Consider the following 24,899-nt stretch of genomic DNA (forward strand, 5'->3'; position numbering starts at 1 on the left):
TTCCTGCATTTAAGGTGACACACACTGAGAAATGCAACATGAGTAGAAATACCTGGGGTATTTTTTAAATTCAGGCTGGTGCTGTTCACCACTTTACCTCAATAGCAGGGAATATCACACATGCTGCAAAATCTGGCTGCAAACAAAAATATATTAGTCTATTTGGACTGTCATTATTAGACTGCTTTCACCAAGTAGACATTAACTGAATATGTGAAGGCAATGCTGCAGACTATAGCATAGCCGTGCTGTTCATCAACTCCAGTTACACATTTTCTTCTTGGAAAGTCCTAAACCTCCTCATTGGCCTAAGCAGAACTGATCAGAAACATCTGGGAAACCACAGTGTGGAAAAGCAGTGGGTATGTACTGGAACTCTGCTCTTAAAAACTGCCATCCTTTTCCTGCTCCATGTTTTGTTCATGACAAACATCTTTATTGCGTTGGAAACTGCCACTTCCAATGCCAGCAAACCTAGGTTTTCATGATAATTTTCACTAATGAGGGCAGCAAAGGTTTAACTACCTTCATGCTGATTTTGTCAGTGCAAAACATCTCTAAATGATTCTGTAAGGGCTGCTTCATTTTACTGGCTTGGGACCACGGCTTTTGGATGCTAAGGAATAGCTATTTCATATGGTCATTTTAGACTGTTTAGCTGTATCCCTGTAATTGCATCATGGAGCAAAATTGTATTTTGCTCAAATGAATGCAAATGCATTATAAAAATTAAATTTGAAAAGAATACATGAATGATGTCCTATAAGTGAGTCAACTAGGTCAACAGCAAAACAACCATTTGTGAAGAGAGGTATTGTAATCAGGTTTTGGACATGAAAACAACTGAAGGATTAAAATGGTGGTTGATATAGACCATAAACTGGAATAAGGAAACTCTCAAGAAGCCAAGAAAACAGAATGAAGGCTGTGTTATGTAAAACATTAGCTTCAGATAACGCAGGAAAAAGAACAGGGGACAGGACTCCTGCCTGTCTGGTAAACAAGATGTTTATCTGGGGTGAGAGCACGTAAGCTGACCACTGTTCCTCCAGATACAAGGTCCTTGCTTCTGCCTTTTATGGTTATAGCCTGGCAGAACACCTTTTCCATTGGACAACTACACATTAACTTCAGTGCCCCATTGGACCAATCGATCTCTGGCAATTTGTATATATACAAGTGACTCGGTAGTCACCCTTGCCTTGCCTTGCCTTGCTCAAGCCTGCTGAAGCCTTGCCTTGCTTCAAGCCTTGTCACCTCAAGTTGCCCTGCCCTACCTCGAGTGCCCGGTCCAGAGCCTGGGATAAAGCCACAAGCTATACACATGCAAGCTGGAGAAGCCACAAGCCTAGAAGCCACAAGCCAAGCCTGCTTCCCCTTGCCACTAGAACCATGCTGTGCCTCAGTTTACCCAGGGACCAAGCAAGCGCCCGTCGCAAAGAGCATCGTTAACTGCCTGCCATCCGCTGAAGCCAGACCAGCCTGGGACCACGCAGTAAACCTTTCTTACCAGCAATCTGCCGTGCTGCATCTCTACAAGAGCATCCCAAAGCGAACACAGCAGCACCAGCAGCAGCATCCTTGTATGCGTAAACCCAGCTGTGAGTAACTAATTCACTGCCCTTTGGGTTTAAAGCTGCTTACCGAGCCTCCCCCCGCTGTAATCAAGCGCTATCTGCTCTTGGCGACTTTCTCTTTCCAAGTTGTTGCCTCCTAATTTGCATAGAATAGTTTATATTTGCCCTAAGACTGCATAATTCCATTATAAATATATCTTCCAACTGTACAATGATCCTTTTAACAAGTTTTGGCATATTTCAATAATAAAGGTTACTATTTTTATTAATACCCATTTGGCATATTTTTTACTATTTATTGTTGTGAGAGTAATTAATAAATATTCATCCTCTCGACCACAACACTGATAAAACTCAAAACCTATTTTCTTAGTTCTAATAAGAAACCTCAAGACATCCATAAAATATAAAGCCTTGCTTTGAACTCTAATGGATAGGAGCTCTGTTCATTCTTCATTCTATGCTGCTTAACATTATACTTGTCAGTCATTATCAAGTCTGTAGATCCTAACATGTGACAAACCTTTGCACAAGCCAGCAGCTAACTCCAGCATTTGCACAGTTCTCTGTCTAAACATAGCTGGATCACTTGAGGTATGTAAACACCTATATCCTCTGACTCACAGGTGAAGAAGAAAGGCTTCTTTTCTTCCTCACAAAGGAATTGCCTGCCCAGACCACTTTGTACCATAGTCACATTTTTACCAACTGGCTGAGGCTAGTCTTTCCAGCATTCAGGGGTAATAACAAGGGGCAACGGCTTGAAAACTGAAAGAAGCTAGATTTAGATTAGACATTAAGAAGAAATTCTTCACCATGAGGATGTTGAGGTGCTGGGACAGGTTGCCCAAAGAAGCTGTGGAGGCTCCAATCCTAGAAGCATTCAAAGCAATGATGGATGCGGCCTTGAGCAACCTTGGTCTTCCCACCCGTGGTAGAAGGGGATGAAACTAGGTGATCTTTAAAGTCCCTTCCAATCCAAACTATTCTATGATTTGGATCAGTGACACAGACACCCTACAGTGGAAAACACTATAGGACATGAAGATACTTTCCATTGGCTGTTTCAAAAGAACTGAGTTAAGATGGCTTAGGTGTCCTCTGTGTTTTCAGAAGTATAAGTTTTGCTAAATAAGATATTCTGGAAAGTGTGCTGGGTCTTTTTAGTGCCACACGAATGAGGAATTTGGTATTTAATCCATGAGTATTTATGCTACCATGAAATGAGTTTGTAAAACGTGTAGGATCACAAGCATGTCAAGGTTAAGTACACAGAACTGGAATTGTGTGATTGTAAGTACTCACTTCCACCCTTGAACCTGGTTTGTGTTTTAAAAATTCAAAACTGGAGTATGGAATGTGTAACAGATCAAACACTCTGTCTTCCCTTCAATAAACTGAACAGATTAAGCCTCCTTACTCTCACAGCCACAACTATGTTTATCAAATTTTGTGTTCTTTTAAGATCTTATCTTCCCGGTGATATAATGTAAAAAATACATATTAGGGATTAAAAGCCCTTCATGTGTAATATAGTATATTATTTGAGTGTATCCAGCTTACCAATTTGTAACATGGGTGATGCAGTATGATCCATGCTTCCAAATCCTGCTTCTTCCATGCTGCACATATTTTGCAACCTCATTGTGATATGCTGAGAAGTGTAACATCCCTGAGAAGTATGTGGAGAACACCTGTCCAAATGCATCAAAAAATGCTGAATGGTTGAGAAGAGAATGCAGGAGGACAACCCAAAAAAAAAGGTTATAAGTGTGTGTTTTACAACATTTCTTGTACTCATTTGAGTCCAGCCTGCATGGGGGCCATGGATTTCTGTTTTATAAAACTACCCATTGCCCAATGAATGCATGACTAAGCAAGGTCTGGTGCCATGGTCTGTGCTCTGATCTTGCTCCTGTTTGTCTCCCAGACGCTAACAAACCCAGCGCTTGTACAAAGAGGGAGTAGACTTGGAGAAAGGGCCTTGGAAATCTGTTTTTATCACAAGCTGCATCAGGCAGTGCCTCTTATTGTTACATTTTTCCAGCTTTTAAACCTGGTATAAATAGAGAGTAGTAAGCATAACTTGTTTTGAATTGGACATATGACATATGAAAGAGCTAGTTTCCTAACCATGTAGATTTACAAGTCCTTCAGGCCAATCTGGGTTAATGTTTCTCCCCTTAAGGTGCCAGAGAAAGCAAGGAAGGCATAGCACTTACTTGTTTTGAAATAAGTCTCCTCTTTCTGACCAAACTGGCAGCTTATCTTCCATTAGAGACTATATTTAAAAGTTTTGTGTCCAGAGCTCTCTCTCAGTGTTGGTCTGAAGACCTCCTTATCCCAATCTGCAAAGGCTTAAACTGCCAAATATCTATTCTATATATTCTCTCTATATATACTCTGTGTATATCAGTTACGATATTAACTGAGGATCAAGTGAGCTACATACAAATATGTAGACAGTCCCTTCAGGCAACTTCTTGTATGGTTTTCCAGGCCTGTAGGTTTTGTTTCCTCATGGACCTCATGGCCCTGTTGAACGCTGCCTTTGCATGACCTGACATGTGGCCCATCTCCAAACACAGCAAACTCATTTAAATCCACTTTGGTTGACATAGTTCAGAAATACAGAATCAGGAAATCCTGTTCCATTGTCAATGAAGCAAAGCTAACCACCTCAGCAGACAGGAGCCCCAAAGAAAATACTAATTCAGATAAAAGCCTCCCTAGAATTCCTTCTGCATGGACCAGCTCCCTGAACTGTGTAATAAAAACAAACCTAATTCTCAATTATGAAATTCTGTTGTTAAACAAATATAGGCCATGAATAATTGTGTGCCTTCATAAAAACTGCCAGGAACTAATTTGATTAAGGCATATATGTGTCAACATATGATCCGTAGTTTTTCTGGCTCCATCCTGTGCCCATGTGCTAGCGTAGGACTTGGCTTCAGTCAGTACAGAAATCAGTTTTTATGTTTACAAATTCTGAACTAAAGCTTAAGCATACAAATTATCAGTGGTCAGGAGGAAGTGCTGAAAACAATTTCTATGCAGTGGTATATATTTTCCAGGTCTACGCTGTGCAGAGAAAATGCACAAATCTGTATAAAGTGTAATCTAAGAAAAAGGGTCCAGGAAACTGCTTTGTTGAGTCTTGCTAAACATTTTTTTGATACTGCCCTTAAAGATATGGGATGTTTTGAATCTTGCAATTGTGTGACTATGATTATAAACTTGCTAAACTGTATCACTTTACATATAATATTTATCTGCATTTACGGGATCATTCGTTAATGTCTAGTTTTTTAAGTCTGCAGTTAAACTCATCTAGTTTGATTATGGTCTTCAGGTTTGATTTTCTGAAATGTCTGATTTTTTAACTAGAACTGGTAGGTTTAACTGGATGAAATAAACCATCAGTCAGGGACTTTATGGTCTGAAAGTGGATACTCACTTGTTTTATGTGATTCAGCTTCACAGGTCAATCCATGCTCTGACTTTCTGTATATTCTGTGCAGGAATAGGTTTAATAACTGCTATCAGTACTTCTGTGGCAAACTGATTGTGGAGTACTGAAAAATGTTTTCCAGCTCTTTAAATGCATTGTGCCAAGTGGATGAGATAAGGTTAAGTTACAAATAACAAAAGTATGGAAACAAAGGAAGAAGAGTAGCTCTATTTCTCATTTCCTTTTCCTCTTCTGCAAAAATGTCAGAATTATAAACCTCAAGCAATATGAAAAATTCATGTAAGATCTCATTTTAACCCTGCTGAGCACAAAACGTGAAGGCACTATCAGTATTTGTACCAGTGAACAAATATTGTGGTGGAACTCACCATCACCATTGGCAGAAACTAACACCAGGCTGGTGAGCTTGAAAGAAAAACTAATGACAGAGTAATACGTAGATTGTCAGTGTTTAGAATGACACAATATGCACTCACTTATCAGCGATTTTTCCATTTCTACATATTTTGAAAATCATTGTACCCTCTATGCTGTGGAGGGATGGAGATGTTACAACCTCTGAGATCGTTCTGAAGGCTGTTACCTCCTGCTGAGTTCCTGCATGCTCTGGTCTCACCATCAGCCCTCCCAGCCCAATGCTGGCTCACATCTGTAAGTGGTAACTCCCACCATTTCATATATCCCAGGTTAAATTCAGAGCTCAGCAGCAATCACCTAGAAGCAGAGGCAGCTCCTAATTTGGGTGAAATTTCTCGCAGATCTATCATCAGGACTCTGAGTCATCGGAATCCCAACAAAAGGCAGGGCTAGATTTTTAATGGCAAAGGCTCCAGTGACTCTGCAATGGCTGCTTAGTTTCTTTAAAATGTATTTCCACTCTTGAAGTGACTTAGTAATGAATCTTGAAGACCCAGGAGGGTAGATGCAGCTTAGTGTCTGACAAAAGGAAGAGGGGTCCAAAAAGAGGATGAGGGCACACAAAGGTGACATTGCATGATATCCATAATCCTTCAATTACCAAACTGCTCATCAGTAGGCCAGCACTCTGCAACAGTCTCTAGAGTCTTGCAGTGTATGTTGCCTGCCAACAGCTTCTAGAAGCCATTCTAGCATTCACAAACCAGTGCCCTGTTCTTCTTTCCTCAGCCCACATGCCTTCTCCCAGCCAAGAAGAGCAGGAATGGTACCTGTCCAGCACTACCACTGACTCTCCTTACATTGGAGGCACTAACAGGGACAGAGCTGCAGGCTTTAGGTAGCTTTGCACTGTAGAAACTGAACATTTGACTGCCGAAGATATCTTCAGACAACACAGTTTTCCTTCTGAAGATGAAAGAGCTACTGAGGTGTCATAGATTTATACAATGGTTTAGGTTGGAAGGGACCTTAAAGATCATCTAATTACAACCCCCCTGCCATGGGTAGGGACACCTCCCACTGGACCAGATTGCTCAAGGCCCCATTCAACCTGGCCTTGAACACCTTGAGGGAAGGGTCATCCACAACCTCCCATTGATTATTCTGGAAATTATTTTCACCAAAGAATGTTGATACCTCACTCAGTCTGAATTAATTGTGCTCAAGGGCTGGAGCCAGGAGAGTTCCTCTAGTAACAGAACAATGATATTACTTCTTGTTTCCCTTACACCACAAATAGTAGAAGTTGATAGCTTGGAAAAGCTACTAGCACCTCTAGTTCATTGCAGTGCACATGAGGACATCCCCTTCATCTGATTTGTAAGTGTGAATGCTCTGAGAAAAGTCGAATTGGTCACACAATTTGTAACAGCCAGCTCTACGTCTTAAGCCTGAAGGTGAAAATGCATGAGGTACAGTTTCTTTTGTGATATCAGGGAGCCTATATTGCTGGTTTACAACTTGGATTTTGTCATATCTTTTGAATAACCTAGCTGAAAACTTAATAAAACATTTCAGAGTAGGTAAAATAATAATAAAAAGTGCTCTCTGCTGTACGTTGTTAAAGTGAGTATTACTTCCCTCATGTGTTTAACCTATTCACTGATGTGTTTTGGCTCTGATTCTCCCATGTAACATAATATCATTTTTCAAAACAGCACCTTCAAACACCTTCCCCACTGCTTTCTTGTGTAATACCTACCTTTCTTGCCCATACTGACACTCTGTTATGGTTATGTTTGGCACAGAGGGCAGAGTGGTATGCTGTTACAGTCATTTGACACAACGTGCTTGTTTTGGCTTGACAGAAAAACAGTGGGGGAATTTTCTTTCACCAAGTTCATGACAAAGATGTGCTTCTTCTGACAACATTTTTTGCGTGATCAGTTTATCGAACTGAGGATAAACCACATGGTCAGGATCATTCTTAAGCAAGAAATGCTCCAAGAAAAAGAACCACTTTTTGGGGTGGTTTCTAAAAACAGCTAGTCTCTGCTTCCACTCCATAGCTAGATTCCTTTACTCTTTTACTTGCATCAGTCAAGTACAGTGTAAACTGGAGTGCTCTATGGTTTTAGATTTGAGTGGAGAATCAGTGAATAGTCTCTCACTAAAAATAGACGAGGACACACAAGAAAGAGCCCCAAACCAACAAACTCAAAGGAAATATTTAGTTTTTCTGATTAGTCAAGTTCAGCTGTAGGTCATTACACTAGTAGTACAATTCTTGAATAGAGGGGAAATAAAACTTTCAAATAAATCACTCTGGCTTTGCTTGCACAATGGTTCAATGAGTTACTCTTCACTGAAACTCTAACTTCCTAAATGTTGCCTGAAGCTTCAGTTTCTGAAACAGCAGGTGAAGGTATTCACTGAGCACAGAACATGTAGCCAAATGTCCTTGAAGACATAGGAACTCCTGACATTCTACCATCTTTCCCAGTCTCATAGATATTTTGGCTAAGTACTAACAAAACCATTCTCTGCTCTTTCTCTTTTCCCTTTATGTCCAGGGGATAAAGGAGGGGAACAGAGAATGAGAAGCTATTAGGAGCTCTCCTGGTTGTCCAGGGGGGGTTCTTGTGCTGTTTATAAATTGTAAATACCTGTAAATATATAAAAATATTGTCTATTTTGTATATATTCCTTGCATTTTATTGTAGATTGTAGTTTTGCTTGTAAATATAACTTCATTTGCTTCCAGCTGGGCTGGGCTAGCAATTTAATGTTGGGGGCAATTTTCAACTCACCACAACCACAAGATGGATCCCTGTGGAATACTCTCTTGGGCATCTCTGCAGTGAAAGACCACTACTAACTATGGCTTATCTCTTACTGTCCTTCACTGAAGAAAAGAAAGAAAAAAAAACAAACAAACAAACCATGCCATGTTTTACGTGAAGTGGCTGTAAATTTAGTAATAGATGAATCCTCTTGTTTTCTAGCTGAAGTCTTCAGAGATTGTGGGGGTAGAGGTATCTGGATTTATCTCTTAATAGGGACACCAATTGGACTGGCTTGCTATAGGTCTGACACTAGACACATTAATAGCCCAGTTTTGCCATAGGTTCAATTCCCTTCAAAGACAGTGGTTGGGTGCATGAATATCAGCATAATTTCCCATGAGTACATGTACGGCACCAGATGCGCAAACAAACAGCCACACTGCAACTAGGTGAAGGCTCAGCTGTCCGTGTTTTATGATGGGATCAAAACAGGAATGTTGGTTGAAGAATGTTGGCATTTCTCTTGTCTTGCTTATCACAGCAGTTAACTATTCCCACTTCCATCAACTTTTACTGGCAGAAGTTGTTTTTTTCCTGGCAGAAGACATCAAGCCTGAAAGGCGATCAAGTGATGTTCACGCACTCGAATAGCTGACTTAGTGATATGGCTACAGTCCCACCCCTGCACTTTACACAACAGAAAACTGAAATATAAGTAGTAGCCCCTTTGGAACCCAAGGTGCGGATGAGAATTTGATAACAAAGCCTTGGGGACACATTGATGGGCTTTGTCTTCCTTGCTCTCCCCAGAAGGAGTGCCCTTTTGGTAAGCCGTGATTTTGGGGCTACCAAGTGTATTTTGTCCTGGGTAATTATGTAATTTCAATTGCATCTTCTTAAAGCTGTACAGTGCTTTCTGCAGCTAATCTCCTATTGCCAGCAATTGTAAAGAATATATATATATATGTTGCAAGTGTAAACAAATTGTGTTACTGGTGCATCTGACTGCTGAAATGCAACCGAACCTACTGCAAAGTGGGTTGTTAGTGCATCTGATGTCAGACCTATAGCAAGCCACCCGAGCTGACATCCCTGTTAAGAGAGAAGTCCGGCCACTTCTATCCTCTCTAATCTCTGAGAACTTTGCCTAGAATGCAAGGGCCTTCTTCTCTTACTAAATTTACCCCCACTTCATGCAACAGCATGGAAAATAGAAAATGTATGCAGAAGGCCAAACTTCTTGCAAACGTACAGATAGATAAATCTGAAAGGCTCTCAAAGGAGTGGGGCTGATGAATGTCCCACATTAAACCAACGGAAATGAAATCAGCACAGTAATTCAGAAATTAACCTGGGAGGATTCTTTACTTGGGTTTTCCTGTACTCAACAAAGCACAGGATCGTGAGAAGGAGAATGACTGTTAACATTACTTTCAAATATCCTTATACCATCCCCCTCTAATTATGGTTCAAAGATGACACTATCTGAACAGAAGAAATGAGGCATTTTTGCTATTGCTGGCTAAAAGATCACCATATTTGACCTTATACTACAGAAACAACTACTGACTTTACTCTGGTGGCTTTTGCATCACATGATCTGATGACACACTACAGTTTCGATGCCCTTGGTTCTCCAGCTGGATTTTAATTCTCTCAATGTTTGGCTGAAACATATGGGAGCATAATTGTGTGTATTCATGTGCACAAACACGTGTGTGTGTGAGAGAGCATGCATGAGTGCATATGTATGTGTGTTACATCCACTTCACTTTGCAGGTTTCGGTTTACAGGACCGCTGGTGGACGACCAGTCTGTCTGGAAGAAAAGTACGCCCACAAATATCACATGGAACTAGCTGGTTCTGGGCGCTGGTCCAGGCAGCCTCATTTAAAGTATCAAGATCATAGAAACCTTTGGCTGGAAAATTAAAAAAAGAAAGTATCAGCTTTCATTCTGGAGACCCACATTCAACTCTTTATGGAAAATATTTTCAGGAAATACCTGTTGACTGAGCCTTTCAGTTTAACCAAACCATATTGCTTTTGCAAATGAAAAAGAAAGACAAGATTCAAAAGAGTAAAGAAAATATAAAAAAAGACTCTGCTTTTTGTCCCAAGCGTTGAATTAAATTAACTTCAAACTGAATCATTTTGTATTGTATGAAAGTACAGAGAAAACATCATGCTGTGTGTTATGATGTGCATTCTCTGCTAATTATTAACATCTTTGCATGCATACTATTATCAGCAAATTTAACTTTTTGGCTTTACTTCAAGTTCTGTTTAATGAGCACATGTTATCTGACCATGGCAATGGGTGGGAGCTCGCCACACTTGAGAATATGCTCTTTGTACTGCACTGGACAAGGGGCCCAATTTCTTCCTGTTGAGGACTACGCAAGCTTTGCCAATAAGTGAAGTAAAGCTTTAGGTAAACCTAAAACCTTACAGACCAAACCTTCAGTTCTTTTAAGCCACAGCTTCCAGTGAGGTCATTGCACTGATGCTTCTATTGTCATCTAAACACTAATCCAGTCTTACCCTTGGTTATTTTCCACTGTGAGAAGAATAACTGCTTTGAAAGCTTAGGAGCATTCTTCAAACACATCAGATGTGTTTTCAAGATTTTATTTGAGTATGAAAAAAAATCTTGTTTACTTTCATCTTGAAATGAACTTTCACATAGTGGTGTTTCAAACTGATTTCCAAAAATGCCTGGTAGGTTGCCTAATACCTGGATTTAGATCTTAAGATTTGAAGAGCATGAAGAAAAATATATATATGGCTTGATTTGAAGATGTATGTGCTTCACCCTTCTCAACGGTATGACAATACAGAAAAAGACTAAAAAGTTGGTTTTGGTTTTGAACCGTTAGCAGCAATTTTTAAGAGAAAAGGATTTGTGAACTTGAAAATATTCTATGGTTTCTGTCATTGGCACATGATAGAGCTCTTCATTAAAGGCCCATACAGTTTTAATATGATTCATATCCAATGTTTCACATAACCACAATAAGCCTTAGATCTTTTAATATGCCTGTTCCTAATGTTCTTTTTGTTAGAAGAGCAACCAAGTAGTGTTTCTTTTCTTGGCTGAGACAAATATCCCCTTTGCTTGCAGGAAATGAATGTGTATTTTCTGTACTTTGGAAAGTTTATGAAATAAAAAATTAAAAAAAAAGAGAGAGAAATTACTTTCTCCTTGCAGGCATGCGTTAGGCATTCCACAAACAAAGCACTGTGTAATCAGGGCAGTGGTTGTCTTCCTGTGACACTCAAGTTTTCAGAAAAAGATTTATAAAAGTCATAAAAAGTTTTATGTAAGCAGTTAATATATCTGAGGGTTTTTTGAACACTGCTTGATCCGTTCAACAACAGGGGTAATCCTTCCTCCCTAAGTTGAGAAACTGAGACATGCAGTACGTGTATGTGGTCTCAAGGTCACTTTTAGCATTTACCAGACGATTGAGAGTAAGTCTTACGGAAAAGGAACAACACAGAGATTATTTTCTCGAGGCCAGGACCATAAGGCAACTGCAGAGGGAACAACAATTTTAACACAAGCTACAGAACTGATCAGACTTGCATCAGCAGGCATTTAAGGACAGATGCTGGAAGCAGGTCAGTGTCCCCTGGGGAACCATGGGCACAAAACACCTCATAGGAGGTGCATGGCGCCTGATATGACTCATTGCATAAATGAGACAATTTTCTGAATCATATCTGGGAGCCTTCTGCTGGATTGTTCTGTCAAAGAGCAGTTGTCTTTCTGCTTCCACTCCTTAAAAACAAGGACAGTCTATTGCAAAATAACCTGATTTGTCCTTTTGCATCCTCCTTCTTCAGATGGAATTCTCATTTTCTCCATCTTTTTACCCAACAACATGTAATAATTAAGGAGCTTAAAAACACGAAGAGCAAATAAAATGAAAATGCCTTTTGAACCTGCCTTTTACTGCAGATTCCACTTTGCTGCTTGGCATCTGTTAACCAAGCCCTGATTTGATATTATTTAAGCTGTATTTTGAGCAGATGGTTAGTGTTCTCATTGATCCTGCTCTCTTCTGTGTGTGTCTTCTGGGAACATATTTCACTGTACTGCTGTAAAGTGATCTAGTGTATGACTTTTTCACAGTGCATTGTAGAAGAATTTGTCTACTTTTCCAGACGTTAGGGGAAGCTGCGGGAAATTATAGGGAATAATAAAAATAGTGGGTGAATTAACTGCCTGTGAGCAAGTGGTCCAAGGCTGCCTCAAACTAGCTCAAAGTAGACCAGCTGGTGGAGCCAGGGAAAGCATCCAGATGAAATGGTGAGATTATTTTCTGTGGGATTTGGGAATTCCTGGGAGTAGCTTCCAGGCAAAGCACAGATAAGATTTCATTTTGGTCTTACAGTGAGTACATGCTCTTGGGATACATATGGGAGTCCAGCTCCTTTGAGTGCATCTATTGAAGAAGTGGGATCTAGGCACCTTACAAAACAGAACCCACAGCAGAAAGACAAACAACTGGCAAAAGGAAAATGTTTGTTTTATACTGCATATATTTTTTCCCCACTGTGTCTATATTGTAACATTTCACAAAGAAAGATTCTAAGGATTGTAAATAAAAGAGAACCAATAACAATATTCATTGTAAAAAATACTGCATTTCTATCCATAAATATATTTTAATAAAAACCTGAAACTACAGGATACATTACAAGTAGGTTTTAAATATACCATATTTTCTACCAGTCATCACACATCTAGTATTTTACTTCTTATTTTACCACAGAACTCATGTTTTTGAGGCCAATCAGTGTTAAGTGCTACTGTCAGGCTTTTCTATAAGAAAACATCATAGATGTAAAACCTGTCTGAAGTAACTATCCCTATGTTACCTGAAGAATATTTTATTTTAATGACTGTATGTGTCAGGTCTGAACATTATTCTTGGTTTTTTTAGTCCATTTTAAAATACGCCTGTTCAAAGTAGTCAAAAGGTAGAGATGTCACAGTGAAACAGGTTGCTAACCTTTTTTCTGTTTTGGTTCAGAACATACTGACACATAAAGAGGACTGTCCTTGGAGACATGTCCCACAAAGCAATGACTCTTCTCACTTCTCATGGATGCAGAAAAAAAAATAGAACAAGATACTAAACAGAAAGCTTAAAACAAGCCACACTCTTTATTCCCTTCCATTTCCTCATCAGGTCTGTAGCTTACCTTGTAAGGGACTGACTTCAGGCTTTTTGGGCTCTGGCCTTCTCAGGTGCTTGGGTAGCATGTCGTTCTCTTGGTGCCATTTCTTCAGGCATTGTGGCTCATGGATACTAATAGATTTTGTTCCATACTCACGACCACAAATGTAACAAATCACTGTTGGTGGCCGTCTTACCACTTTTGCCTGCAAGTAAAAGTTGTGAAGAAGAATAAATACATTTTTCAACATCAATTTTGAATCAGAGAAACTCTGGATGGAAACAATAATGTAGATTAAGAAACCAATTTGTATCTGTGAAATGAGTGTAACTGTTTCTACTAGTTTACCTTAGTCTGGATTCAGTTTTGAAGCTTGTATGAGACACTGCCTCATTAGCTGGCCACCTAGAACAAGCAGGCTTCTTCCGCAGTCACTGGGCTGAAAATCCATGTGTGTCATTAATCACTAATGTAGTTACCTATGTAGGTTTTGCTTCTCTTATATTCACACCATCAAGTTTGTGGAAATGCTGAGTCTTCACACGCTGAAACAAATCCTCTGCTTTATCAGCTTGCTGCAGCACAGGGTCCATCTTAAATGTGGAAGCCCATTTTTATCCACCAACCAGAAAAAACATGGAAAGCAGCAGCAAAAGCTTTCTCCTGCAAAAGCTGAACTGCTGCAACAGCAGAAAGATGCCCATCTCCAGGCAGAACACAATTAAAGCACTGTGTCCAGCCTTAGCATCTCTAAGTTGGACAGTTGAGGGCAGCTGTCTCAGGCTTATGATTGTGGTCTCTAATCCTGTGTTACTATTGCCACAGATCAGTTAGCTGCTGGAATTCACAACCTTGAAGGATTAAAATGATCCAGGATATTTCCAGATAGGGAGGTAAAATAGCAACTGTTTATTTTTTACCCTTAAGGCCTCAAAACTTTGCCAGTGACTGCAGTGAGGACAGAACTGGACTCTAAGCAAGTAATTGTTTCTGCACTGCAGGATGTGCTTTTGTTCACAGAGAAAAACAGCTCAATGGAAGAAAAAGATCCTTCACCCAAAACCTCACAAATGCATATTCTAAACTTGAAAAATATATAATTACTGTGGTATTGCAAATTATGGACTTGACTGTATCCTTAGGCACGTCCTGGGCTAGGTGTGGTGTCAGTACTAGGTCTGCTGCCTGTGTAGCATAAACACATGCTGCAGAAAGAGCACTTTGAGGCACGCCGATGGGTCTCACAACTGCCAGCACTTCCTGCACTTCTCACTGCGGAATACCAGTAAGAGATGAGCCATTCCCTGCCCTTCTAAAGGTAGAAGGACAACTGCACCAGACCAAATATGGGAAGCCATTCTCCTTCAAACAAGGGAAGTGGGGGGGTTTCATTTTTTCCTTGCTGCTGTATATGACAAAGCATAACCTGTTCCAGTATTTATGACTCTGTCAGACCGTCAGTGTATTGAAGAAATTCTGGGCAGCTCTTCTCACACTTATGCTACAGTCTGAAAATGTCATTAGTGAACAATCTGCATAAGCTTTCTTTCCTGTATCACACATGTAAACTCAATTACATGAAGAAATACTACACTACAAAGTGTATTTTTGCTGGGAAAAGTTGGACTTCATCTGGAAAGTTCTCACAGTGAATTGAAATATAACTTACACAAAGGCAGTCTTTCCAAGGACATTTTCATCCTCTTCATTTTCAAATAGAATTTCATTAACTATCTTTGATAACAAGAAATTTTATATACTTCCTCTTCTTAGCTGAATATAGCTACAGCTGTTTTAAGATGCCCTCAAATTTTTCATTATCGATTTTAGCCTACTTCCTTACTTCAGCTTTTGAAGACAGTGTGTGTTTATTTGCAGGCTTTGGAGAGCTTTAGAGAGGGATGCAGAGTCTACACTCTTTATCTGCACTCTTGCATCCAGTGCAATCTGGACACATTTCCACAGTTCTGAGATGGTTTCCTCGGTAGTCTCACCTGAAAACTTAAAGACTGGATGAGCAGTAGACTGATCCCTCCAAATCCTGATGGAGCATTTATAGGTGAGTTTTGTGTTATGACTGAGCAAACCCAAGCTGGCAGCTAAATAAAGGATACTGTTTTCCAAAGTTATCATTTGGAACTGATTCCTAACGAGATCTTATTTGCTAAAAAAAAAAAAATAAAGTTTAAAAAATCTGTTCAAGGAGAAATCTCTGCTTTGTAACTTCTATAATTAAAAACTGGAATAGCAGAGGAAAAAACAGCAGAGACCAGAATTAATAAAAAAGAATCAGATAACTCTAAGAATGGAATTATTTTTTTCCAGAAATGTAATAAGTTTGAACCATCACCACACATAAAACTATATACACAAATCTTTCTATGCAAATACACACATGTTAAAAAGCTGAAAAATAAAACCTGAAGGAGAATATTTTTACAATTGGTAGTACAGCTCTTTTGTTGCTTAACTGTGGAATCTGAGGTATGATAAGCCTTATTTGGAATTTCTACAGCTGATGATATTTATCCTCAATTTCTTTTTCTCTTCAGAGAGTGCCTATCCCAAATGTCCCATCTGGAGCCATGCAGTTTGAAACTAAACTATTTTTGGAGTCACCACAATTTTCCAACCCAAACTACTCACAGGCCAGTGGCTAGGCTGTCTGCTCACTGCTTTGTTTTTCACTTTTGAAAAGGGTTGTAGGGAAGGTCTGTTCCCAAGGATATGTGTTATTATAAAAATACCTACAAATACCTAACAGTTCAGTTAGGCTTTCCTTTGGTGTCTCACTATTTTCTTTTTTCTCCAAGACTGCTAAGTATGTCTGCATGACCATGAATGAAGTTATTTAGTTCAGAAGGCTATGCAACTATGTATTTTCAATAGACCTGACATTACTTGAGGTTAGCCCCAGGCTGCTGTTATGGTGTTACATGAGGTCAAACTATCCCATACTGCACAAAGCTTTTAATTTCTTCCTAAGTACAGCCAATAAGACTGATTCACAAACCCCCTTTCATAAATATTTATCATCCTGGACTGCATGTACCCCCATTTTTCCTATTTGTTTAATTATCCATGTATTTTACTGGGGGGAGGGAAGAACTCCTGCTCTAGGCCACAAATCTCATCATAGGCCTGAATCACTCAAGGTACATATTGGTACAAACACCTGGCAACAGCATCATGGTGTACAAAAGTAGCTATTTTCACACATTCCTCTCTGAAACATAAGAGGCATTTTGCATAAGGGACAGTAACAAGCTGTGATGCGGCTCTTGTGACCATCCAAAGGTGCATTTCACAGCCTTCTGGGGTGCTTCCAGCCATTGCCCCAACACAACAGCAGCCTCACACTGGGGCTTGATCATATGCCTGTGTATGAAATTTCCGTGAATAGCAAGGCAATTCTGCCAGACAATGCAAGTAATTAAAGATTTGACTCCACTGGCAGCACTCGAATACCCCATTTTACTCCTGATGTGCTATATTTTAAAAGAAATACATCAGGATAAAGAACATGGCATTTGTATAAAAGCAGAAAAGCAGAAAGCTCAGTCATTCCAAATAATACTCAGTAAGTTCCATTGCAATCATCTTTTTACTGTCCATTCTCCTTTAACTTTCTATATTTGCAACTATATTTGTCAGAGTTCTCCCAAGATGTTCAAAACTGCTGCAACTGAGGCAAACAAAGTTTATCATTGACTTCCCCACCTTCATTAGAATTACATAGTATCTTGAGGAATTTTCATTTTCCTGGGTGACTAGATGACTTTATGCTAGAACAAAATACAACATCAACATTTTGTTGTTAGACAAGTTTTTAAGACTTACACTGTGTTAAAATGCATTTCAATACAGTAAAGGAAGATTACTGAAAACTTATTTTCAGGTGGTTAGCTTGATAAGAAGAAAACAGCAGATGGCAGCAGCAGATGCTAGTGATACTTTTTTTTTCATCTAATAGGATCTTAGGATCAGTTGTTATCTATTGTCAAAAAACCTATAACACCTATATCCACAGCAAGTCATATCCACAGCTGACTTACATGTAGTACATATTTTGGTCTATGAATGAATAAAAATCATAAGCTTCTCTAGTTCAAGTCTGAGTTTCAGTAGTTCCAGATACCACTTCCATTGTTTAGGGCATCACAGCAGAATCCAAAACAAAATTTCTGAACTGATGTGACCCTTGAGAATCTCTTAAGCATAGGCTGTTGTTTGCTTTACACAGCCAGATATGATTAACTTAGATGTGTTCATGCATTCCGAGACTGAGGATGGTTAGTGGAAAAGCTGGATTATGGAGGCTGGAGAGACAGAATCACTATGGTTGGAAAAGACCTTTAAGATCATCAAGCCCCACCATTATCTAACTTTACCAAGGCCACCATGTCCTTGAGCACTATGTCTAGACTGCTTTTAAATACAGCCAGGGTTAGCAATTCAACCAATTCCCTGGGCAGCCTGTTCCTTTGATAACCCTTTCAGTACAGAAATTTGTCCTAATGTCTAGCCTAAATCTCCCCTGGCATAACTTGATGCCATTTCCTCTTGTCCATTCAGTTGTGGCTTGTGAGATGAGACTAACACCCCACCCACCTATTTACAACCTTTCAGGTAGCTGTAGAGAGCAACAAGGTCTCCCCTCAGCCTCTTTTTATTCAGACTAAACAATTCCAGCTCCATCAGCTGCTCCTCAGAGGCTTATTCTCAAGACAGTTCACCAGCTTCATTGCCATTCCAGCACCTCCAGCACCTTGATGTCTCTCTTACACTATGGCACCTGAAACTGAAGACAGTAATCAAGGTGTGGCCTTGTCAGTGCCAAGTGCAGTGGGACAATCACTAGTCCTGCTGGCCATGGTATTCCTGATGCAGGTCAGGCTGTTGTTGGCCTTCTTGGCCATCTGAGCACCTGCTGGCTCATGTTCAGCTGGCTGTCGATCAACACCCCCAGGTCCCTTTCTTCCAGGCAGCTTTCCAGCCACTCAGCCCCAAGCCTATAGCATTGCATGGGGTTGCTGCAGCCCAAGTGCAGGACCCAGCACTTGGCCTTGTTGAAGCCCATATGATTGGTATCAGCACATCAATCCAGCCTGTCCAGATCCCTCTGATGAGCCTTCCTACACTCCCACCTAACTTGCTGTCATCTGCAAGCTTACTGGGGGTGGTCATTAAGTTTCTCCCTGCCCAACTCTCCAGCCCATTCAAGTCATGATGTAGCAGCACGGATTTATTTTTAGAGCTGTCCTTTTGTACAGAGATATGCATTAAAGGCAGAGATAGGAATGGAAGGAGTGAAAGAAATATCTGGTGATCCCAGAGGCTGTTCATGACTAACAGACTGCTTCTAATAAGAGGAAAAAGGAAGCCTGTTTTCCATAGGTTTAAATTCTCTGTGCGAGGATCTCCATATCAAGTTGGATGTTTTGAAAGGCCCACACACTGAAGGATGTTGAAAAGCACTAAGCTAACAGAAAGACTGCAGATTTGCTATGAACAGGGGCAAGGTCTGGTCTCCTCCACAGTCTACATCTTTTCCTAGCATATGGTTTTAATTTTGCTCACCTCACTAGCTACTCAGCTGCTTACTAATTCTGTTAAAAAATACCAGTAGTGGAGTGAAATGGCAATCTGCTTTGGTCCTGGCAGGAAAGCTTTAGGGCTGTCCATGTCTCACCTAACAGATGCACTAACTGTGACAATGAATTTTTTAAGTATCACTTTTAAGTCCTGATTCAGCAAAACATCAGAGAAAAGAAATAACTAAACAAAAAAACAAACACTCAATCCTTATATAAATGTAATACTTCTGCTAAATTAATTAATGCCATGACATATGCCCTGAATTAAAAACCCGGATTTTCCTAATTAAAAAAAAAAAAAAAAGTAAATCTGACTGTGTGGTACTCCAAGTGAAGGGTATTTTAACTTTACAACTGAAGAACTTCTGCTGTGTACCTTTGCCGTGGAGCTCTCTCCCCCTTCACAGCTGCAGGATAACTAAATCAGTATCAACACAGACATACACTTATTCTGTTCAGTGGGAGGAGTGCCATAAGACACTATTCACAGGACAATCAAGCAATCCAGCCAGTCAGCATGAATTTGTGAAGGGCAGGTCCTGATTAATGAACCTCATCCCCTCTATGACAAGATGACCTGCATGGTGGGTGAGGGAAAGGCTGTGGGTTTTGTTTACCTGCACGTCAGAAAAGCCTTTGATGCTGTGCCCCACAGCATCCTGATGAAAAAAGTTGGTTGCTTTAGGCCTGGACAGGTATACACTCTGCTGCATCAAACACAGGCAGGCCCAGAGAGTGATAATGTATGGGGTTACATCCAGCTGGCAGCCAGTCACCAGTGATGTTCCTCAGGGCTCCATGCTGGGGCCATTCTTGGTAAATATCTTTACCAATGATCTGGACAAGGAGATTGAGAGCACTCTCAGTAAGTTAGCAAACCACACCAAGTTAGGTGGAAGTGTTGATCTGCTGGAGAGTAGGAAGGCTTCAACAAGGCCAGGTGCTGAGTCCAGCACTTGTGCCACAACAACCCCATGCAATGCTACAGGACTTGGGGCTGGGTGGCTGGAAAGCTGCTTGGAAAAAAAAGGGACATGAAGTAGTTGAATCACCAACCCTGGATGTATTTAAAAGCTGTCTAGATATGGTGCTCCAGGATATGGCACAGTAGTGGCCCTGGCAGAGTTAGGTAATGGTTGGGCTTAATGATCTTAAAGGTCTTTTCCAACCATAGCAATTCTGTGTGATTCTATGTGAAAACCAACAAGGGCAAGTGTAGAGTACTACATCTGTTGAGGAACAGCTCTGTGTATCAGTACAGGTTGGGGGCTGACCTGATGAAGAGCAGCTTTGGGTAAAGGACCTAGGAGACCTGGTGGATGACAGGCTGGCCAGGAGCCAACAGTGTGCCCTTATAGACAAGAGGGCCAGTGGTATCCTAGGGTAAATTATGAAGATTGTCACCAGCAGGTTGAGGGAGGTTCTCCTGACCCTCTACTCTGCCCTAGTGAGGCCTTGTCTGGAGTATGGTGTCCAGTTCACGGCTCTTCAGTTCAAGACAGGAGGGAACTACTGTATAGAGTCAAATGAAGAGCTACGAGGATGATTAAGGGAACATAACACTCTTTTATGAGGAAAGGCTGAGAGACATGGGGCTGTCTCCTGGTTTAAGGCCGGACAGATCCTCTATTGCCCCAAGAGGGACAAAAGAATGATGCTTACACAAATGGATTGGATAGTGATGGAAAGTTTAAATGGAAAAAAAAGCAATTAGTGTTTTAAAGAAAACTACAAGCATAGTGGCAAAGATATCCCAAAGCATACAGAGTCCTTTATGCAACACCCAAAGGCCTCCCTCCCGCCCTAAAACCCCAGGGCTCTTTCTTCCCCTCCCCACCCCCCCACTGCTAGGCTAGTCTCAGGCTGGCCAGGTCTGACACTGCCCCACCCCCCACCCTTTCTCCTGGCAGTAGACCCCTAGACAGGCCTAGGAGGCCTTCAGATACTCCCTCACTGTTACCTGATAGTGAGCATCTCCTATGGGAGCACAGAGGGAAGAAAGAGGAAGAGAATGACTTTGCAGGTGAATTTATAGGGCACAGAATTTGTGGGAAGAAATACGCTGATTTCTGTGTCCGCCTGACTGGGTTGGACACTCGGGACACTGGAGGTGTACCTCCTGTGGCAGTAACAGGAAACACCCAGCCTGAGCTGTCACAGGCCTTTTAGTCTGGTGAAGGCTGAGAGGGAACCTGATCAGTGTTTACAGATACCTTATGGTTGGGTATCAAGAAGATGGAGCCAGCCTCTTTTCACTGGTGCCCAGTGATATGATGAGGGGCAACAGATACAAATCAGAACACAGGAAGTTCCGACTCAACATGAGGAAAAACTTCTTTACTGTGAGGGTGGTGGAGCACTGGAACAGGTTGCCCAGAGAAGTTGTAAAGTCTCCTTTTCTGGAGGCTCAAAACCCACCTGGATACATTCCTGTGTGGCCAGCCTTTGGTCAACCTGCTTTGGCAGAGGGGTTGGACTAGGTGGTCCTCTGGAGGTCCCTTCCAACCCCTCCAACCCCTGCCATTATGTGATTCTGTGAAGGACCTCAGAGAAGTAAAATCTACCAATGCTTCCTGAAAGTTAACATTAATAATAAAATCATTTAGAGTTAATTACAAACTGCAGGCTTGAACAGCCTCATTAGCTCTGCTGCACCTGATGAACTGTAACTACTTGGAATTAAATGAAGAAACCTGTTGTTCACACAGAAGGAGGAACAGATTTGAACACAATCCATTCTGGCTCTGCAGAGCTCACAGAAGTAAAAAGTGGTAATAACGTTGTTATTCAACAAGTCAGCAGATATGACTGAATCCACACAGGGAGCAGATGTGTTTTGCAAGAGGGCAGCGTTTTTACAGAGTCACTCTCAATGCCAAACCACATTCTAGACTTGTTTTATGACATTTTAACTACGGACATTTCCCCACCCCACCCCCCCACTTTTTTTTTTTAAACACACTGAACTATTTGTAAAGGGAAAAACTCTCCGCTTCACACCCATGCTTTTCATTGAACACCTTTAGAACAATGCCAGGTTTTTGGTAAATGATACAGTTTGGTGTAACACAACAAGGACATCTCCTTTCCTACAGCTATAGATGCACCTGTTCAGTACTTTATACTTAGCAAGTTATTTGAAATTTGCTAATTAAAGACCTGAGGACCTATTTTGTCAATATCTATCAATTGGTGGCCTCAAATAGCATAACACAAAATGCCTCATACTGTCTTTATTCTCTTCTTTGTTGGAATATTGCTATTATCTCCATTTCATCCAGCAGCTGGAAGAATGAAATACTGCATATTTTGAATTTTAAAATGTTTTTAAAATGCTCTACATAGCATTGCATTGCTTTGGCAACTGAGAAAGCTAAATCTCATTTTCAGAAGTAATGTAGGCAACCAGCAACCCAACCCCACTGAGGGGAAAAAAAAAAAAAAAGCAGCCTTTTATTTTAGACACTGGGCCTAAATTTAGACATCTATCTTTTTACAAAAATCCTGGCCAGAAACAAATGCAGAAAAATATGCCATTTTCCAAAACCTGGTGTAGCTTTTGGTTAATGTGAATCAGCTTCTTTATTCTTGGATCTTGAATCAAATTCAGTGGAAAGAAATGTGCAGTCTTACTTATTTTGTTGTTGTTATACTCTGAGTTGCTGCCTTTGAACATACAGTCCTCAGTAAACTCATGCTCCATGCCAAGGTTAAGAATAACAGCAAAAAATGAAAATCATTGGAGTGCTTACAGGATAATGAAACATTGCATTTCATGCTAACTAAATAAAAATATCTGCTAAAATATAACATTCAAAGCTTTTCTAAGCTGCTCAACAGGATTTCCTAGGGAACTATAGCACACAATGGTCCCTGCTGGGCATATAACACTCACAGGACCAGAAAACCCAGAGAACCCAACTACACCCTTGCAACAGGAAAAAACAAAAGAAATACAGGAAATATAGGAAATACAGGAAAATGAAAAGAAATACGAATAGGTAGATCCCCTTTCACCTACTGTTAAGCAGAGAAAATTTGCACAAAACCTAAAGATCCTTCTGAAGAAAAGTGATTTTAATTTTGACAGTAACCCAGTTTCCTTTGGACTGCCTAGCATCAAAATGCATCCACATCCTTTCATATAGCACATACTTAGCAATTTACCTTGTCTAACACAGTTGATGCAGCCCCATTCTTTCCTTGATGGGTCTTAGATGGATCATCACTTGCTGAGTCATACCCAGAGCCTTTACTAGATTTGTGGGGGCCAGCTCTTGGCAGCCCCCCACTACTGCTGCCTCCTCTACAGGATTTTTGGTGCACAACGAGACGGTCAGGAAGGAAGGTTCGGCCACAGTTTCCACAGGGCAGAAGCTGGGCTTGAGCACTATGATAAGCTGCCTCATTTTCAGCTGTAAGTGTGCAGGAATCACCAGCAAGGACCTCTGGTTTCTTGGGCTCTGCTCTTCTGAGATGCCTTGGCAGCTGATTATTTTCGGTACGCCACTTCTCTAAGCACTGAGGTTCATGTATAGAAAGAGACTGTGACCCAAATTCTCTGCCACAGATATAGCATATTCTCAAGCAAGGTCTTCTTGGTGGGATGACAGGCCAATTCAGTGGTGTCCCAGACATGTTTGAAGAATCTGACCTTTTTGATATTATTGCAGTGACTGGCCGCTTCTTCTGGGGTCCAGCTGCTAAATGTGCTACTCTGGGCAAAATTCTGAGGAGATCTGACACGTTAGATGGTGAAACCTGCTCTGAAGGCAAGATGCGAGAGACACAAGCAGGGACCTCGCCAGTACTTGGCAGAACATCACAGGTTTTGTTCACCTTCTTTTTCTTGACACGTTTCTCCATGAAGAGAATTTCATGGACATTTCAAGAAACTTCTCTCTTCTATACATAAAGTTCTTGGGGAAATCTGTTATTCAACATGATGCTCCATCTTCTTAACGCAGTTTCATGCGCTGGAATATAGTAGGGACTTCAAATCTGGAAAGCTGCACCTAATGGCTGTTTAAGTGGTGAAACAGGGTTTCTGTGTAGTTTTGTCTTGCCTTTTGGTTTTGCATTATCCTGAAACAAATGAAATCAGTACATATTAACATTCATTATCTCTCTTGTTAAGATTATCAACCAGTGGTTTATCACAAAGATTGATTTACCTTACTACTGGTATACCTGACTATTCTGCTACAACTTTAAGTAGCAGACAAATAACATTAGATATATCCTACCCCTAATGATCACCTAAAAAATGTAGATCTGGAATTCTAGTCTCAGAAGGTGTACAGTCATGAAGATGGGTTTGCACAATCTGAAGCTAATGAAATACATGTGGTTATCAGTACATCAAACATGCTTTATTTCCAGTTATGGACAGAACTTGTATTTCTGACACAGTCTTTAATTTCTAAGCCATTTATGTTGATAGTTAAACATAATTTCCCTGTCTCAAAAGTAATGAAAATAAGTTTTTCAGCAGGGGGATGTTAAAGTCCAATCAAGAATGGAACAGTCAGCATGAAAAATGTTCCCAGTCTGTAGTTTGAAGGAAAAAATTAGGCCCTTTTACTCAGCACTTGTGAGGTGATGTTTTAAAATTTCTGATCAGTCTTGGTCTCCCAGCATAGGAGCAAGATTAATAAAATGGAGTAAGTTTATCAACAAGCGCTGCTGAGATACTTTGGGGGCTGAAGCACATACTATATGAGGACAAGTTGAGGGCATTCAGCTTGTTTAGTCTCTAGAGGATGGTGCTAAACACAATTTGCAGTCTATATCTGTATACAGATAACTTTGTGTTGTATCTCTCAAATGTCCATTTCTCACAGATACAGTCTTCTGTACTGGCACTCCAAGGATCAGAGAATAAAATTCAGACAGTAAGAGCGTTATAGCAGAAGATA

At 40.5% G+C, this 24,899-nt stretch overlaps 1 protein-coding gene across 1 annotated transcript; it reads right to left on the reverse strand.

Moving 5' to 3' along the window:
• Positions 1-9,963: 9,963 nt before the first annotated feature.
• Positions 9,964-23,847, reverse strand: LOC128979805 (zinc finger protein 474). Its single transcript, XM_054398187.1, has 3 exons — positions 23,149-23,847; positions 13,409-13,589; positions 9,964-10,115 (listed from the first exon to the last, which is right to left on the reverse strand). The coding sequence occupies exons 1-3, from the start codon at positions 23,845-23,847 to the stop codon at positions 9,964-9,966; spliced, it is 1,032 nt and encodes a 343-aa protein (XP_054254162.1).
• Between the last annotated feature and the right edge of the window lie 1,052 nt (positions 23,848-24,899).

The sequence above is a fragment of the Indicator indicator genome, chromosome Z (assembly GCF_027791375.1).
Source record: "Indicator indicator isolate 239-I01 chromosome Z, UM_Iind_1.1, whole genome shotgun sequence".
NCBI classification, from domain to species: domain Eukaryota; kingdom Metazoa; phylum Chordata; class Aves; order Piciformes; family Indicatoridae; genus Indicator; species Indicator indicator.